At 41.6% G+C, this 18067-nt stretch overlaps 2 protein-coding genes across 2 annotated transcripts; both read left to right on the top strand.

Annotated features, from left to right (window-relative positions):
* Window positions 1–984: 984 nt before the first annotated feature.
* LOC115532929 (UDP-glucuronosyltransferase) lies at window positions 985–6138 on the top strand. The gene is made up of 5 exons (XM_030343019.1): window positions 985–2006; window positions 3265–3396; window positions 3705–3792; window positions 4158–4377; window positions 5041–6138. Exons 1-5 carry the CDS (start codon window positions 1146–1148, stop codon window positions 5321–5323), a joined length of 1584 nt encoding a protein of 527 aa, XP_030198879.1. The 5' UTR covers window positions 985–1145; the 3' UTR covers window positions 5324–6138.
* Window positions 6139–6651: 513 nt separating this feature from the next.
* LOC115532930 (UDP-glucuronosyltransferase-like) lies at window positions 6652–16953 on the top strand. Its single transcript, XM_030343020.1, has 5 exons — window positions 6652–7733; window positions 14045–14176; window positions 14487–14574; window positions 14956–15175; window positions 15851–16953. The coding sequence occupies exons 1-5, from the start codon at window positions 6873–6875 to the stop codon at window positions 16131–16133; spliced, it is 1584 nt and encodes a 527-aa protein (XP_030198880.1). The 5' UTR covers window positions 6652–6872; the 3' UTR covers window positions 16134–16953.
* Window positions 16954–18067: the final 1114 nt, after the last annotated feature.

Below are 18067 nucleotides of genomic sequence, written 5' to 3'. Positions count from 1 at the left end.
CTTTAAGATCTACCTTTGAGTAAATCAGAGAGAACGCCTCCTGTGTTATAGTGCATGGTCACCTATAATCTCTCCCTCCCGATCATCTGTCTCTTAACTGTGTGTTCACACCAAAAGATGTAACCCCTACTGAACCTGAGGTGTTGATCAAACAAACTCATCCTGTTCCCATCTGCCAGACCTCTGTCTCATTGTTATTGAGGTATTTATCAGGAAGCATTTTGGGGGGTTTGGATTACCATTAAATGGCTTTCTTTGATACAGTCCAACACCTTCTTTTTTTTTTTATTGTTTTAATTTGAACACCAAAGGCATTGTTTTGACAAAGGTCAGAGTTTAAGAAAAGTATATATTAATCTTGCGTGAAATTGTTAAGGCAGAAGGCTAATGCTAACACTGTATGTTTGTCTTCTCTTTTTCTTTTCATGTTTTGTATTGGAAGGTTATCAACTTGCCAAACTTCTGAAAACTCCAGCTGAATGAACTATCCTTGTACGAAAAAACAGCTGTGAACTTTTTTTTTTTTTTTTTTAGAAGAACTCGACAGGCGTAAGGCAGAATTACTTCCCTCCAAAATGCAATGCCATTTTTACGTCACTTTCTCACGCATAGGCTATCATATAAGAATTATATTTTAAATCTTAAATCTAAATCGGCCCCTCAATCTAAACTTTTATCTAAATTGAAATCTTAGCCTAAATAAATCAAAATCTTAAATCGAAATGCCAATTCGTCTATGAATCGAAATCTTTATATATAAATCGAAAAACCTAAATCTAAATACTTAATCAAACTGGTAAATCAAAATCCTGAAAAAAAAGCTCGAGCTTAACATGGAACAAGTGAAGTGTTTTGAGCAGCAAAAGTTTACAAACGGCACTCCATATAATAATGATAAAAAATGTAGGAAAAAAACATCTATCAATTATTGTCCCTCTAAATGGCACTGCGAGCAACTTTTATTTGTTGATGAGCCTCCAGATTTGGCCAAACAAGTAGAAACACGGTCAAAACCTTCAACAACCTGGTCGCTTCCTTTCTGGCTCCTCCCAATTTTCCTCTCTGCATTATTTTTTATTGTATATAAACAACACCCACCAGCAGATGTTGGAAGCAGTTAGAGTGTCCCCTTACAGAGAGGAGGCATGGCCGGCGGGGTAAGGAGTGCAAAGCTGGGGTTTCTAGCATGGCTGTGTTTCTCCACACTGGGAGCAACCCTTGGGGCGAAAGTACTGGTGGTGCCCGTGGATGGGAGCCACTGGCTCAGCATGAAACTCCTGGTGAAGGAGCTTATCGTCCGGGGCCACGACGTGGTTCTCCTGGAGCCCGAGACCACTGCGTTGGGCAAGGGATTGGTCGGCTGCAGGAATGAGATCTACCCGGTTTCCTACACGAAGGAGGAATTGGGAAATGTTTTAAAACAACTCCAAGAGAACGTCTTCATCAAGCTGCCCAAGATCACCGACGCGTATGTCAATGTGCAGAGATTGATCGACTACACCTCCATCCACGTGAAGGGGTGCGAGAATCTGCTGTACAACCAGGAGGTGATGGGCCGTCTGCGCCTGGAGGGATTCGACGTCGTGCTCACGGACCCGTTCCTGCCTTGCGGCTCTATCCTAGCCGAGACTCTTTCCGTCCCAGTCGTGTATTTTCTGCGTGGACTCCCGTGTGGTTTGGACGAGATTGGCACGCAGTGTCCCTCGCCTCCTTCCTACGTCCCGCGCTTCTATTCCGGTCACTCGGACACCATGACCTTTCCTCAGAGGGTTAAAAACATGGTCATGTATGGGATTGAGTCTGTGAGCTGCCGCATCATGTATGCCAGCTTTGATGAGCTGGCCAGCAGGTATTTGGAAAAGGACATCAGCTATAAGGACCTCGTCCGCCGCGGTGCCATCTGGCTGCTCCGATATGACTTTGCTTTCCTCTTTCCAAAACCCATGATGCCCAACATGGTTCTTATTGGAGGCATCAACTGCGCGAAGCCATCTCCTCTGTCAGCGGTGAGTGAAATATATTAAGCAATAAATAGAAGTATATTTGGTTATAATAGAAATTTGGTATTTCTACTATAAATGAATAGGCTACTTTATTAAATCACCACTTAACTGAAGAATACACGGTTGCGGTGTTTCTATATTGATATATATGGAATATGCATGAACAGTGTAAAACTGCACACTTTGCTCCAGTTTGCACACGCATGCGGATTTAAACATCGGTCTGCATATTATCATTGAGTTCCACTTTGTGTAGCGTTATGCAATGCAGCACGTAGGCCTACTTTTCACCATGGGTATTAATATATATTGGACTTTGACCAATTAGGCCTCTATGTACTCAACCGTTCGGAGGTTGAGTTAACGGTACCTAATAACCTAAACTGAAAATCCATACAGTAGTTTAAAGTTTAACTTTCATCAACCTTTTTATTAGAACAGGCTGTGCAAGTAAGCCTATGGTTGCATAATAACCTACTACACAACATGTACAAGTATTTAGTGTGGAGCAGGAAAAAAACACGAGAGCTTTTATTTGCTGATGGAGTTTGCGCGATAACACTGATTTAACTGGACATCATCATGGCGGAACGTTCCAGAGTGAAATCTGAGGCAAGGAGGCCCGCCCCTCTAGCTAGGGACTTTGGACATTGTTTGTTTGGATAAGCATTCTTCCTGCACTGAAAACAATGGTTGTAGGCCTTAACCTCTGCACTTTGGGTATAGTAGCTGATGTGTCCTAATATAACAATTAATGTTTACTAGTCCCTTGTTATTTCCATCTTTGTACTATAACTGCTTGAAGATAAGCCTTGTGAAGAGACAAAATTGATAACGCTTTTGTTAACAAGACATGAATGTTGTAACTAAAACTTGTAGAAACCTTCAATTATTTATCAAAGTATAAGTCTTTGATTGTATGTGTGTATGTGTGTAATGTATAGGGGAACACATTTGACCATTAGAAAGTAAATCTATTTCTATTCCTAAAAGTGAATTATTTTTATAGCTTACATCTGTTTTGCGTTGGACAAGAGAGCACCTGAGTTGTTTTCTGGTCTTTTACCCAGGTCGCAAAGTTATGACATCACAATAACATAATTGGGCAGTTAGTTGGAATGATGGTTCTGGAACAACATTAGTTACGATGTTAGAGGAACAACCCCAACATGGCAACATCATATTGCGCGACTAAAATTATGTTTATTAATTGAGAATATGCGTGTCCTTCCTTAACCATACTCTTATTTTTTTCTAACAGCACTTGGAGGAGTTTGTAGATGGATCCGGTGATGACGGTTTCATTGTTTTCACGCTAGGCTCCATGGTGGACAAAATGCCTGCAGATATGACAATAGCATTCTTAGATGCCTTCAAGAAAATTCCTCAACGGGTAAGATAAGGAGCTGAGAACAGCTGTGCTATGAACTCCCCCCCCCCCCTTGGTTTTCTGTTTCAGTGAAGGCCCACAGATTACCTCAGAGATCCTTTTTCCTAAAAAAAACTAACCATGATACTAAAATGTACACTCCCAAATTAAAGCACTTTGTTTGTATCAGCACCAGCTTTTTGTGTTTGTATGTTTGATAGCGTGGGGTCAACAAATCTACCTTTGTTTTTCTCAATCAACATGTGTTGTATCTGAGAATCGGTGAAGGATTGGTGGGTTTAATGATGAACTGGTGTTGCTTTATGTTTTAGGTGGTTTGGAGGCATACTGGTATTTTACCAGAAGACGTGCCAGAGAATGTAAAAATAATGAAGTGGCTACCTCAAAATGATCTCCTAGGTACATACATATTTCATTTGAATATTTAGAAATCGTATTATTATATTTGCAATACTTACTGATATAGGTGTATAGATTTGCTTTAAAGTGCAGGATAGTAGGCGAAATAGATAAGTCTGAGCTGTTATAAATGTTGGTATGTTGACATTAAAAAAAAAAAAAAAAAAAAAAAAATACGTCCATAAGCACAATAGCCTCGGCTCTTTTCAGGGAGACGACACATTTTTAAATACAGGTATTTTATAATCTTGCAACTGCTGTTTTGTTTAAATAAACCAATTGAAGCTGCCCCTCTTTGGTATTTGAAGTGGGCTTCATAGCGTTGTTACCTGACTGCCCTCTTCCCCCTCTCCTGTTCCACGCAGCTCATCCCAAGGCTAAACTCTTCCTCACTCATGGAGGCTCACATGGCATCTATGAGGGCATCTGCCACGGCGTTCCCATGGTGATGATGCCATTGTTTGGGGACCAGCCGGACAACGTTGATTACATGGTGGCCCGTGGAGTGGCAGTCGTGATCGACGTGTTTGACGTTACCACCGAAAAAGTGCTGGAGGCCATTAACAAAGTCGTCAATGATACAAGGTACGGGAGACTATTAAATCCTTCCTGTTTTCTGATAGTAAGAGGTAAGAAACATAGAAAAGATAAGGGGGGGGGGGGGGGGGGGGGGTATCATAAATAGATGATCTCCAAAAAAAGAGTTTATAAGGGAAGGATGGGTCAAACCTTTCCTCACAAATCAGATTGTAGTGCAACGGTATTTTGTATTAGTATTTGACATTTGAAAATATAAGAAACTAAAACAGAACAAACATAATCCTGCTGCCCAACTCAGCCCATTTCCTTGCTTGCAATCATAAATAGTTAACATCACTTTTCTTGATACATTTCTGCAAATATGTATCATAATATTTATTATAAAACAAAAAATGAATGAATGAATAAGCTGAACATGGCACGCAATCTATGAAGTGCATAGAAGGGATAGAGTCTGTGAATCAAAAATTACAACATGTAGTTAGTTCAAAAAGGCTTCCCAAACCTTGCAAAAGAATACCCTTCGGAAAGCTTCATGCGCTCCGTTACGAATATCTCCGTAACGAAACAAGAACAAGACGTGACTCAGCCCCTTTTAGTTTTGGAACTATTTCCCTTTTAGCAAAACAATATTTATTTTGGTTTCACTATTTGAAGGATTCAACTGCCTTTCAACCGTCCCCTCTCCCCCAACCGTCCCTCCTCTAGCTACAAAGAGAAGATGGTGAATCTCATGTCAGTGCATCAGGACCATGCCGTAAAGCCCCTGGACCTGGCCGTGTTCTGGACCGAGTTCGTCGTAAGACACCAGGGCGCCGATCACCTTCGGCCCGCAGCCCACAACCTCAACTGGATTCAGTATCATAGCCTGGACACTCTCTGCTTACTGGCTGCTATTGTCATGACTATCGCCTTCCTCGGGCTCAAATGTTGCTGTTTCTGCGGCCGCAAGTGTTGCGTGCGAGTGGCAAAGAAGAAGAAGGTGTTGTAGATCTTTAGATTTATTGTCTCCTTTGTGAGAGACAGTATTAGATAAACAAGATGTACTTTTAAAGGACAATACAGATCTGGGTGATCAAACCATCATAACCGTCTACCTGAGTGTACAAAGAATGTTTGTAACAACTTTTTCCCTACTTTAATATTTACATATCATTGTAAGTATAATTCCCATATGGCCTGGAGTGAACTGAACAAAGGGGTTAGACTCAGTAACTTCTGGTCACAGCTGCCGATCAAACTGTATTGTAATATGTCATATTTAATAATTAATTACATCAGTAAATGCAGTTATAAGCATTAACTAAAAATGTACTGAAAAATGATTTACAGTTAACTAATCAATTACTAATTTACACATAATTTAATAAGGTAAGGGTTAGCCCCCTTATTGGTAAATTAATGGTAAATTATTGTATCCTGATTGTAAATTACTTTTTTACAGAATGTACAGATTCTGCTGAACATTTTTGTGGGAAAGCGCCTGTTAGAAATGCAAAACTAGTTCTTGTTTTGGAATCAATGTGCGGTGGCCAGTATGGAGTTTGTTGATTCGCCATACATGTTCTTCGTAAAATGTCTTATACCAAGGAGCCAGCATGCTACATTGCTATTAACATTTGTGGCAGGCAGGCACATTCCGGCGAATTAGGCTAAAGTGATATAGAGAAATTATATTGGTATCGGATGTAAGCGTTAAACTCACATTTTATGTGAGTACTCTCGATTTTATAATAACATTTTTATAAAATCGACTTCCAAAATGTTACGTGTTGGTCTGAAGTTATTAAATGATCACAGGACACATGCTTTGCAGCAATTTTGTCAATGGTTTTGAATAATTAGGTTTGTTATTTGCGCTTTCGGAAGCGAGTAACTTCCACAACCCGTTCATATTATGGAGGTAGATTTGTGTCTTTATTATGCAATCAAAAATAATAGGTTTGAGAGCAAAACTTTCCACACTGCAATCAAAAAATAGATTTGAGAGCAAAACTATCGACACTGCAATCAAAAAATGTTTTATTGCAAGATAAATAAATGTGATACAAAAAATATTAATGGGAATCCAAAAGTTTTGTTTGCAAACCCAAAAGTTTTGTTTGCAAATCCAAAAGTTTTGTTTGCGAATCCAAAAGTTTTGTTTGCGAATCAAAAAGCTTTGTTTGCGAATCCTAAAGTTTTGCTTGCGAATCCAAAAGCTTTGCTTGCTGTTGAGCTGAATCTCGTGGGCGGGACCTACGCCGAAAGATGTAAGACACGTCTCTATTGGCCAGTCTCGATCGGAGTGACAGCTTGGCAACATCCACAGTTAGTAACGAGAGAGGCCATATAAATGGCACTGCGAGCAACTTTTATTTGTTGATGAGCCTCCAGATTTGGCCAAACAAGTAGAAACACGGTCAAAACCTTCAACAACCTGGTCGCTTCCTTTCTGGCTCCTCCCAATTTTCCTCTCTGCATTCTTTTTTATTGTATATAAACAACACCCACCAGCAGATGTTGGAGGCAGTTAGAGTGTCCCCTTACAGAGAGGAGGCATGGCCGTCGGGGTAAGGAGTGCAAAGCTGGGGTTTCTAGCATGGCTGTGTTTCTCCACACTGGGAGCAACCCTTGGGGCGAAAGTACTGGTGGTGCCCGTGGATGGGAGCCAATGGCTCAGCATGAAACTCCTGGTGAAGGAGCTTATCGTCCGGGGCCACGACGTGGTTCTCCTGGAGCCCGAGACCACCGCGTTGGGCAAGGGATTGGTCGGCTGCAGGAATGAGATCTACCCGGTTTCCTACACGAAGGAGGAATTGGTAAATGTTTTAAAACAACTCCAAGAGAACGTCTTCATCAAGCTGCCCAAGATCACCGACGCGTATGTCAATGTGCAGAGATTGATCGACTACACCTCCATCCACGTGAAGGGGTGCGAGAATCTGCTGTACAACCAGGAAGTGATGGGCCGTCTGCGCCTGGAGGGATTCGACGTCGTGCTCACGGACCCGTTCCTGCCTTGCGGCTCTATCCTAGCCGAGACTCTTTCCGTCCCAGTCGTGTATTTTCTGCGTGGACTCCCGTGTGGTTTGGACGAGATTGGCACGCAGTGTCCCTCGCCTCCTTCCTACGTCCCGCGCTTCTACTCCGGTCACTCGGACACCATGACCTTTCCTCAGAGGGTTAAAAACATGGTCATGTATGGGATTGAGTCTGTGAGCTGCCGCATCATGTATGCCAGCTTTGATGAGCTGGCCAGCAGGTATTTGGAAAAGGACATCAGCTATAAGGACCTCGTCCGCCACGGTGCCATCTGGCTGCTCCGATATGACTTTGCTTTCCTCTTTCCAAAACCCATGATGCCCAACATGGTTCTTATTGGAGGCATCAACTGCGCGAAGCCATCTCCTCTGTCAGCGGTGAGTGAAATATATTAAGCAATAAATAGAAGTATATTTGGTTATAGTAGAAATTTGGTATTTCTACTATAAATCAGTGATGTTGATAGGTTTTCAATGTAGTGAGTCCCCGGGACCCACAGGTGGCGAGTTGGGTGGGTCCCTGAGAAATTCAATGGGTCCCGACTCCCCAGTTTAAAAAATGTGTTTCTTTTTTATTAGGGGTCCAAGCCAACAGGTTGGATCCCTATTGTTTTTGTAAGGATTATTATTCCTATTATTATTATTATTATTATTCTTACCTCCCTAAAAGTGGGACCACAGCCCAAACCGTAAATGGTGCCGACACGCGAATTGCATGACTAGATCCAGATCTCTTCGGACTACGCAGACGACAAAATCCAGACACGCCGAACACTAGGTGGCGCTATACCAAGGGAAAACGCGTTTGGGGCTATAACTCCCACACCGAATCTCCCACATTGAAAAACTTGTACGCACATATTCACTGGAGTCTGCTGCATCTTTTGACATAGGCCACGCCCATTTGCGTCTAAATTTTTTTTTCGCAAAATCGCGAAAACCGCAAAACTGTTTTTTCCCAACTCCGCCCACATTTCTTGACCAATCGACACCAAACTTTGCACACGACATCTTCAGACGCACACGCAAAGGAATCGTGAGACAGTTTTTTGATCCGACCTTCGACAACGAAACGTTAGTGTTTTGAGTATTGGTTTATGAGCTAAATTAGACGTGGAAAATCAAAAATCCAAAGAAATCCAAAATTAGACATCGGAACGAGTCCGGAATTTTTCGCCATTAGGGGGCGCAATAAACGAGGAAGTTGTATATCTTTTAATTGGCCCAAGGAATGTTCTTCAAACCCGAGGGAAACCATCAAGGGGCAATCCCGAGTCTATATAGAAAATATGGCCAAGAAATATTAATGTGGGCGGGAGTTATTTGAAAAAGGAAAATTGTCTTTGGAAAATTTCGCCACAGGGCGGCGCCAAAAAACGACGACATTGTCTATCTCCTATTTGGCCAATGGAATGTTCTGAAAACGCGTTTCAGGCTATAACTCCCACACCGAAGCTCCCACAGTCAAAACCTTTAGATCCACATGTTGTTCACGGTAGCGTTTTGAATACTTGCTTCGCGTTGTGCCGGCGAAACGCACATTCCTTGTCGCGTTGTGCCGGCGAAATGCACACTTCTTGGACCCCTGCATAACTGCTTGCAGTTCTAGTTATTATTCTATTTCTTAAATTAAATTAATAGTGTTAAACTCCTTGATGGTGGTGTGATATGGTTAGAGCTGGAGTACTCAACCGTTCATGTTTAACACTAGAAACGCCGGGCCATTTTTACTTACTCCTAGCGCCGCAAGAGAGGTCAAATGACCCCCAAGTCATTTTAATGAGAGGCAGTGCATTTGCACATAATGATCACTAGGTGGCGCCAATAAGCTATTACCGCGCGAGCGCCACGTGTGTGTGTGTGTGTGTGTGTGTGTGTGTGTGTGTGTGTGTGTGTGTGTGTGTGTGTGTGTGTGTGTGTGTGTGTGTGTGTGTGTGTGTGTGTGTGTGTGTGTGTGTGTGTGTGTGTGTGTGTGTGTGTGTGTGTGTGTGTGTGTGTGTGTGTGTGTGTGTGTGTGTGTGTCACAAGCCTAGTCCTCACGATTTTGTCATAAATGTACATATATTCAATCAGAAGGATTGCAAAAAAATCCTGTTTGATTTGCTCATTCGACACGAATGAGCACAGCATCGAGCAGTGGAAACGTGGGTTTATTTACTATGAAGTTCGTATTTTTAATTGTTGAAATGAAATCAACGAGCTAGTTGTTTTGGTAGCGGCTAAATTAGCATTTCGCGATACTTTGTACAGGGGATCACGTCTGCGCCGAGTAGATGCGCAGAGGGTTGAAACAACGCTTGTCCGATCTGCTCACAAGAAGGTTTCTTTGGCCAGTTACTGTGATTAAACACGAGTTGTTTAATGTTCACAATGTATCGTTTTTCATGGGGAAAATGAGATGCGTCCCCGGGACGCATGGATAGTGAGTTTAGTGCGTCCTTTCAGATTTTAATGCGTCAGGGACGCAGGACGCGTACCTAGCAACATCACGAATAGGCTACTTTATTAAATCACCACTTAACTGAAGAATACACGGTTGCGGTGTTTCTATATTGATATATATGGAATGTGCATGAACAGTGTAAAACTGCACACTTTGCTCCAGTTTGCACATGAATGCGGATTTAAACATCGGTCTGCATATTATCATTGAGTTCCACTTTGTGTAGCGTTATGCAATGCAGCACGTAGGCCTACTTTTCACCATGGGTATTAATATATATTGGACTTTGACCAATTAGGCCTCTATGTACTCAACCGTTCGGAGGTTGAGTTAACGGTACCTAATAACCTAAACTGAAAATCCATACAGTAGTTTAAAGTTTAACTTTCATCAACCTTTTTATTAGAACAGGCTGTGCAAGTAAGCCTATGGTTGCATAATAACCTACTACACAACATGTACAAGTATTTAGTGTGGAGCAGGAAAAAAACACGAGAGCTTTTATTTGCTGATGGAGTTTGCGCGATAACACTGATTTAACTGGACATCATCATGGCGGAACGTTCCAGAGTGAAATCTGAGGCAAGGAGGCCCGCCCCTCTAGCTAGGGACTTTGGACATTGTTTGTTTGGATAAGCATTCTGCCTGCACTGAAAACAATGGTTGTAGGCCTTAACCTCTGCACTTTGGGTATAATAGCTGATGTGTCCTAATATAACAATTAATGTTTACTAGTCCCTTGTTATTTCCATCTTTGTACTATAACTGCTTGAAGATAAGCCTTGTGAAGAGACAAAATTGATAACGCTTTTGTTAACAAGACATGAATGTTGTAACTAAAACTTGTAGAAACCTTCAATTATTTATCAAAGTATAAGTCTTTGATTGTATGTGTGTATGTGTGTAATGTATAGGGGAACACATTTGACCATTAGAAAGTAAATCTATTTCTATTCCTAAAAGTGAATTATTTTTATAGCTTACATCTGTTTTGCGTTGGACAAGAGAGCACCTGAGTTGTTTTCTGGGGTCTCATTTATAAAACTGTGCGTGGGATCGTTACTAAAAATGTGCGTACGCCCAGAAGCCAAGTTTTGCGTGCGCCAAAAAATATTCGGATTTATAAAACACTGCGTACGCACACCTGTACGCTATCTTTGCTTTATAAATCACATACTGACTATAATTGTGCGCAGCTGAATCAGCTTCACGTTCCGCCCTCTACACGCCCCTTTTTAACCATAAATGGTCAATGCAAATGACCTCATGAATGCGATCTGCATATAAAACAGACTCAGATGCCGGTATTATGTCTTGTTGGAAACAATGGCAGAAGTACTGAGAAAATCAAAAAAGCGATATTTCACGGAGGTTGAAGTGGAGACACTTGTGGGTGAGATGGAGGCCCGAAAGGTAGTTTTGTTCGGCGGTCACGGGATTGGAATCGCCAACAACAAAAAGCAGAGTGAGTGGCAACATGTTGCTGCAGCAGTGAACTCTGTCAGTAGCACGGAGCGCACAGTCCCAGAATTAAAAAAGAAGTGGTCGGACATAGAGTTACATATTTTTATGTAGCCTACCAATAAATCGTTATGGTCCCTAAATACCCTCTCCCTCCGAATCCTGCATGGTCCGCCAGAAGTGCCATATGGTGCAGCATTACCACGGCGCTCACCTCTGTATTTATAGGATTACGGTAATAAGACTGACGAGAACGCCTTGGATAATCAGTTTGTAATTACCCCTGTAAAATGTTCTTGATGCCTGTTTTTAATGCCTGATTTGTCATGAAAAGCATCAAGAGTAACGGACAACGATTGTGATGAGTGTGGCTTGGTTTTTCACACTTGGGATTTAATTGACATTTGATCATGTGTTCACAGTGTCACATAAAAATATTATGTTATTGACACATGTTGGACAGATGCTTCATTCCATGCAGTCGCGCCGTCAGTGGACAGTAGGCTATGGAGTGACGGGATTAAATATAGAGAATTTATTTTTATTTATATTCTAAGGAGATATTTCTGGAGTTATAACTGAGAAATAACGCAGTGGACTTAAATTATTCTGATTAGGATTTAACGCATGATACGGGTTGAAATTAAATTGATGAAGGGCGATGATAAAACATAATCGTTCTTCTCACTCTGCAATTCTTCGGTCTGACTTCAGTTCACCACCACACCGTCTGTGTCGCCAATTCTCCTTTTCCTCCAAACCATGCGTACGCATGGGTCAGAGTTTGCTTAGGGCTGCGCACATTTTCCCGTCAAGTTGGTTTTTTATAGATCACAACCTTGGCGTGAAAAGTCACGTACGCCAATTTCAGCCCCGTTTTGTGCGTACGCAACGGTTATAAATGAGACCCCTGGGGCCTCATGTACTAAGGTTGCGTACGCACAAAAACGTGGCGTACGTCCTTTTCCACGCTCACGTTCAGATGTACAAAACGTGAAATGATCGTAAAAATGTGCGGTCCCCACGTCAGCTCCAGAGCTGTCGTACGCACGTTTCTACAGCTATTGTTCCTTTGGCGACACTTAGAGGTGACGCTGGGAAACTGGGAAAAAAGGTGAAAACCATGACTCATCAGAGTGATTTGCACATCAGAGACACACTAATGAACGATTAACACACCTTGCAATTATATGGGTGGCTATAAAAGCATGCGGAATGGATGAAGAAAATTGTTTTAAAAATGGCTGCGTTAGCGTTGTTAGAGGACATCGCAAATGGTCAAATCCGAAGGGAACGTATATTTAGGGAACGCGAGGACTTACTCGCAAATGATGATGATTGGCTCATGAGCCGATTTCGTTTCCCCAGGCCAGTATTACTGGAGCTGTGCGCAGAGCTGCGGCCGGCCCTAGAGCGCCACACAGCCAGGAGCCAGGGGTTGTCCGTGCCCACACAGGTGCTGACCACGCTGGGGTTCCTGGCAACAGGGGCCTTCCAGCGGGAGCTGGCCGATCGGTCAGGAGTGTGCCAGTCCACCCTGAGCCGAGCCATGCCAGCTGTGTGGGACGGAATCATCATATGAGATTAATATGAGTCCAGACCGGCCTCATATGCATTAATGCATTAATATGAGACAATTAATGCATTCAAAGCCGAGCCACGCCGCCTTGCCCTGTGAATTCAGTTGCAGCGCAAATATAGCAGCAAATACGTTACATTCTTAACCCAGCAGCGGTGTTGTTCAGATACTGATTAAATGGGTTTGTTAACCATGCGTAATAGTATGGCTCCATGAGTATGCGCACACGTTCTATGTGTTCTTCATCTCTGGGCACTGCGTCCCTTTATGTTTTGCAGCGGTTGCATTTGTTCTCTGTTAAAATACATGGTTAATGTATTATTTTGGAGTTAATAAATTTGAAAAAAAAAAACAGGAACACCACTAGTTTCTGGCTACGCCACTGGTGTCACCGATCAAAGCGGCCACTCTCAAATCGAAGGGGGAGAGTTCCCCCACTCCCGTCCCCCCTCCTGTTGCGGTCACGCTTCGGCGGTGGGCAGAAACCCTCTGCTTCACCTCCACCTTGAGGTCTGACCACTTTTTTTAATTTCAGAGTGTGTGCGCTGCTGAGACCCCACTGCATTGACGGCCTCGCAAACACGCTCCCACTCATTTCTCTTTTGTTTTGCATTTATCCCTGTTGACAGGGTTCCAATAGCATATGCTTGCGCATTTCTACCTCGTGGAGCAAAATCTCGAGCTCGGACTCCGTGAAGTTGCGTTTTTTAACTCTGTTCATGGTGCCAGGTGATCGGATTAAGAGGTGAATCTCAGGTCCAGAGGCCTATTTAAATGAAATTGCATATTTAAATGAGGGCGTGGACAGGGAGGAGTTTGGCACCTCGGCATATGCGCTCAATTCCACGTTGATTGAGATGTACAAAAGAAACGTGCTTGGATCCATGCGTTCGCACACTTTGATACATCTGAATTTATTTGTGCGTAAGACAGTTTCTGGGTTTTGGCGTACGCCAAGTTTCAGTATGAAATCCACGCAAGTCTTAGTACATGAGGCCCCTGGTCTTTTACCCAGGTCGCAAAGTTATGACATCACAATAACATAATTGGGCAGTTAGTTGGAATGATGGTTCTGGAACAACATTAGTTACGATGTTAGAGGAACAACCCCAACATGGCAACATCATATTGCGCGACTAAAATTATGTTTATTAATTGAGAATATGCGTGTCCTTCCTTAACCATACTCTTATTTTTTTCTAACAGCACTTGGAGGAGTTTGTAGATGGATCCGGTGATGACGGTTTCATTGTTTTCACGCTAGGCTCCATGGTGGACAAAATGCCTGCAGATATGACAATAGCATTCTTAGATGCCTTCAAGAAAATTCCTCAACGGGTAAGATAAGGAGCTGAGAACAGCTGTGCTATGAACTCCCCCCCCCCCCCCTTGGTTTTCTGTTTCAGTGAAGGCCCACAGATTACCTCAGAGATCCTTTTTCCTAAAAAAAACTAACCATGATACTAAAATGTACACTCCCAAATTAAAGCACTTTGTTTGTATCAGCACCAGCTTTTTGTGTTTGTATGTTTGATAGCGTGGGGTCAACAAATCTACCTTTGTTTTTCTCAATCAACATGTGTTGTATCTGAGAATCGGTGAAGGATTGGTGGGTTTAATGATGAACTGGTGTTGCTTTATGTTTTAGGTGGTTTGGAGGCATACTGGTATTTTACCAGAAGACGTGCCAGAGAATGTAAAAATAATGAAGTGGCTACCTCAAAATGATCTCCTAGGTACATACATATTTCATTTGAATATTTAGAAATCGTATTATTATATTTGCAATACTTACTGATATAGGTGTATAGATTTGCTTTAAAGTGCAGGATAGTAGGCGAAATAGATAAGTCTGAGCTGTTATAAATGTTGGTATGTTGACATTAGCAATAAGTAAAAAAAAAAAAAAAAGAAGAAATACCCAAAATACATCCATAAGCACAATAGCCTCGGCTCTTTTCAGGGAGACGAAACATTTTTAATACAGGTATTTTATAATCTTGCAACTGCTGTTTTGTTTAAATAAACCAATTGAAGCTGCCCCTCTTTGGTATTTGAAGTGGGCTTCATAGCGTTGTTACCTGACTGCCCTCTTCCCCCTCTCCTGTTCCACGCAGCTCATCCCAAGGCTAAACTCTTCCTCACTCATGGAGGCTCACATGGCATCTATGAGGGCATCTGCCACGGCGTTCCCATGGTGATGATGCCATTGTTTGGGGACCAGCCGGACAACGTTGATTACATGGTGGCCCGTGGAGTGGCAGTCGTGATCGACGTGTTTGACGTTACCACCGAAAAAGTGCTGGAGGCCATTAACAAAGTCGTCAATGATACAAGGTACGGGAGACTATTAAATCCTTCCTGTTTTCTGATAGTAAGAGGTAAGAAACATAGAAAAGATAAGGGGGGGGGGGGGGGGGGGGGGGGGGGGTGGTGGTATCATAAATAGATGATCTCCAAAAAAAGAGTTTATAAGGGAAGGATGGGTCAAACCTTTCCTCACAAATCAGATTGTAGTGCAACGGTATTTTGTATTAGTATTTGACATTTGAAAATATAAGAAACTAAAACAGAACAAACATAATCCTGCTGCCCAACTCAGCCCATTTCCTTGCTTGCAATCATAAATAGTTAACATCACTTTTCTTGATACATTTCTGCAAATATGTATCATAATATTTATTATAAAACAAAAAATGAATGAATGAATAAGCTGAACATGGCACGCAATCTATGAAGTGCATAGAAGGGATAGAGTCTGTGAATCAAAAATTACAACATGTAGTTAGTTCAAAAAGGCTTCCCAAACCTTGCAAAAGAATACCCTTCGGAAAGCTTCATGCGCTCCGTTACGAATATCTCCGTAACGAAACAAGAACAAGACGTGACTCAGCCCCTTTTAGTTTTGGAACTATTTCCCTTTTAGCAAAACAATATTTATTTTGGTTTCACTATTTGAAGGATTCAACTGCCTTTCAACTGTCCCCTCTCCCCCAACCCCCCCTCCTCTAGCTACAAAGAGAAGATGGTGAATCTCATGTCAGTGCATCAGGACCATGCCGTAAAGCCCCTGGACCTGGCCGTGTTCTGGACCGAGTTCGTCGTAAGACACCAGGGCGCCGATCACCTTCGGCCCGCAGCCCACAACCTCAACTGGATTCAGTATCATAGCCTGGACACTCTCTGCTTACTGGCTGCTATTGTCATGACTATCGCCTTCCTCGGGCTCAAATGTTGCTGTTTCTGCGGCCGCAAGTGTTGCGTGCGAGTGGCAAAGAAGAAGAAGGTGTTGTAGATCTCTAGATTTATTGTCTCCTTTGTGAGAGACAGTATTAGATAAACAAGATGTACTTTTAAAGGACAATACAGATCTGGTTGATCAAACCATCATCATAACCGTCTACCTGAGTGTACAAAGAATGTTGGTAACAACTTTTTCCCTACTTTAATATTTACATATCATTGTAAGTATAATTCCCATATGGCCTGGAGTGAACTGAACAAAGGGGTTAGACTCAGTAACTTCTGGTCACAGCTGCCGATCAAACTGTATTGTAATATGTCATATTTAATAATTAATTACATCAGTAAATGCAGTTATAAGCATTAACTAAAAATGTACTGAAAAATGATTTACAGTTAACTAATCGATTACTAATTTACACATAATTTAATAAGGTAAGGGTTAGCCACCTTATTGGTAAATTAATGGTAAATTATTGTATCCTGATTGTAAATTACTTTTTTACAGAATGTACAGATTCTGCTGAACATTTTTGTGGGAAAGCGCCTGTTAGAAATGCAAAACTAGTTCTTGTTTTGGAATCAATGTGCGGTGGCCAGTATGGAGTTTGTTGATTCGCCATACATGTACTTCGTAAAATGTCTTATACCAAGGAGCCAGCATGCTACATTGCTATTAACATTTGTGGCAGGCAGGCACATTCCGGCGAATTAGGCTAAAGTGATATAGAGAAATTATATTGGTAACGGATGTAAGCGTTAAACTCACATTTTATGTGAGTACTCTCGATTTTATAATAGCATTTTTATAAAATCGACTTCCAAAATGTTACGTGTTGGTCTGAAGTTATTAAATGATCACAGGACACATGCTTTGCAGCAATTTTGTCAATGGTTTTGAATAATTAGGTTTGTTATTTGCGCTTTCGGAAGCGAGTAACTGTTCCACAACCCGTTCATTGTACCGACAATACCTCAACCGCATCATATGGCTATGGTATATTAAGATTACTCAAGAACAAATCGTTTTTGATCTGGAAATGAACTACATGGCAGAAAAAATAGGTGAAAAGTTGACTAATCACAGTCTTCTTTTTGGCTGGAATCAATTGCTGGTCTGAATTGTATTCCTACTAAGGGATGGGCCAACATTCCTTTCCCTAACACATATGACCTGGCTACTTCGTGGGCTCTGTGAGACCTTGTTTATGAAGGGCATCATAGGACTTTAATAACCCTACAAATGTGTCAAGAGTGATAATTCTCTTGGCAAATTTGATTGACTTAACTTGTACTGTACAAGTCGAGGGCAGTGCACAATTTACAACACATGGAACATTAAGCTGTTTTATGTAACGGTATCACTTAATTTCAAACCCCGATAGTCAATAATTCATGTTCTATATTAGTATAGATTTAACTTTATTGTCATTGCACAAGTAGAAGACTGATAGAGAAGGCAGTTTGGCATCCAACCAGTAGTGCCACAGTGCATGAATGTAATCAGATAGTTAGCATAATGTTAATATTACATAATAAGTTTGATAAGGGACTGGATTACAACACAGCAGTATTACAAAGCTGAGTCAATGTGGGCCGTTGTATTGTTGTGGCCATTACTTCTAATGTAAGGATTCGGTCATGGTGACTTTATAATATAATAATAATAACAATTGATCAGTTTTTTATAGCGCTTTTCTAAGTACTCAAAGACGCTTTACAAATAAGAAAGGAATACATACAGACAGTACAGACAATCAAACAAAAGGAAAAAAATATGAAGACATATGTCCTATGTTTTGTAAAAACTAAAACGACGATTGTAATATAATTACCAATTAAATGCAGAATCCAAATCCATATGAATTGTAGGTTGCTCACATTATTATCACAATCCCTTCATTCCGCAGTTGAAACTGGCAGATCGAATTGAAAAAAATATTTGTATTTTATACAATGTATAGTACAGCACAGACCTTATTTGCA

This window comes from Gadus morhua, chromosome 20, assembly GCF_902167405.1.
Source record: "Gadus morhua chromosome 20, gadMor3.0, whole genome shotgun sequence".
In the NCBI taxonomy this organism is placed as follows: Eukaryota; Metazoa; Chordata; class Actinopteri; order Gadiformes; family Gadidae; genus Gadus; species Gadus morhua.
Note: the sequence above shows the minus strand (reverse complement) of the source record. Positions and strands in the feature narration are given on the sequence as shown.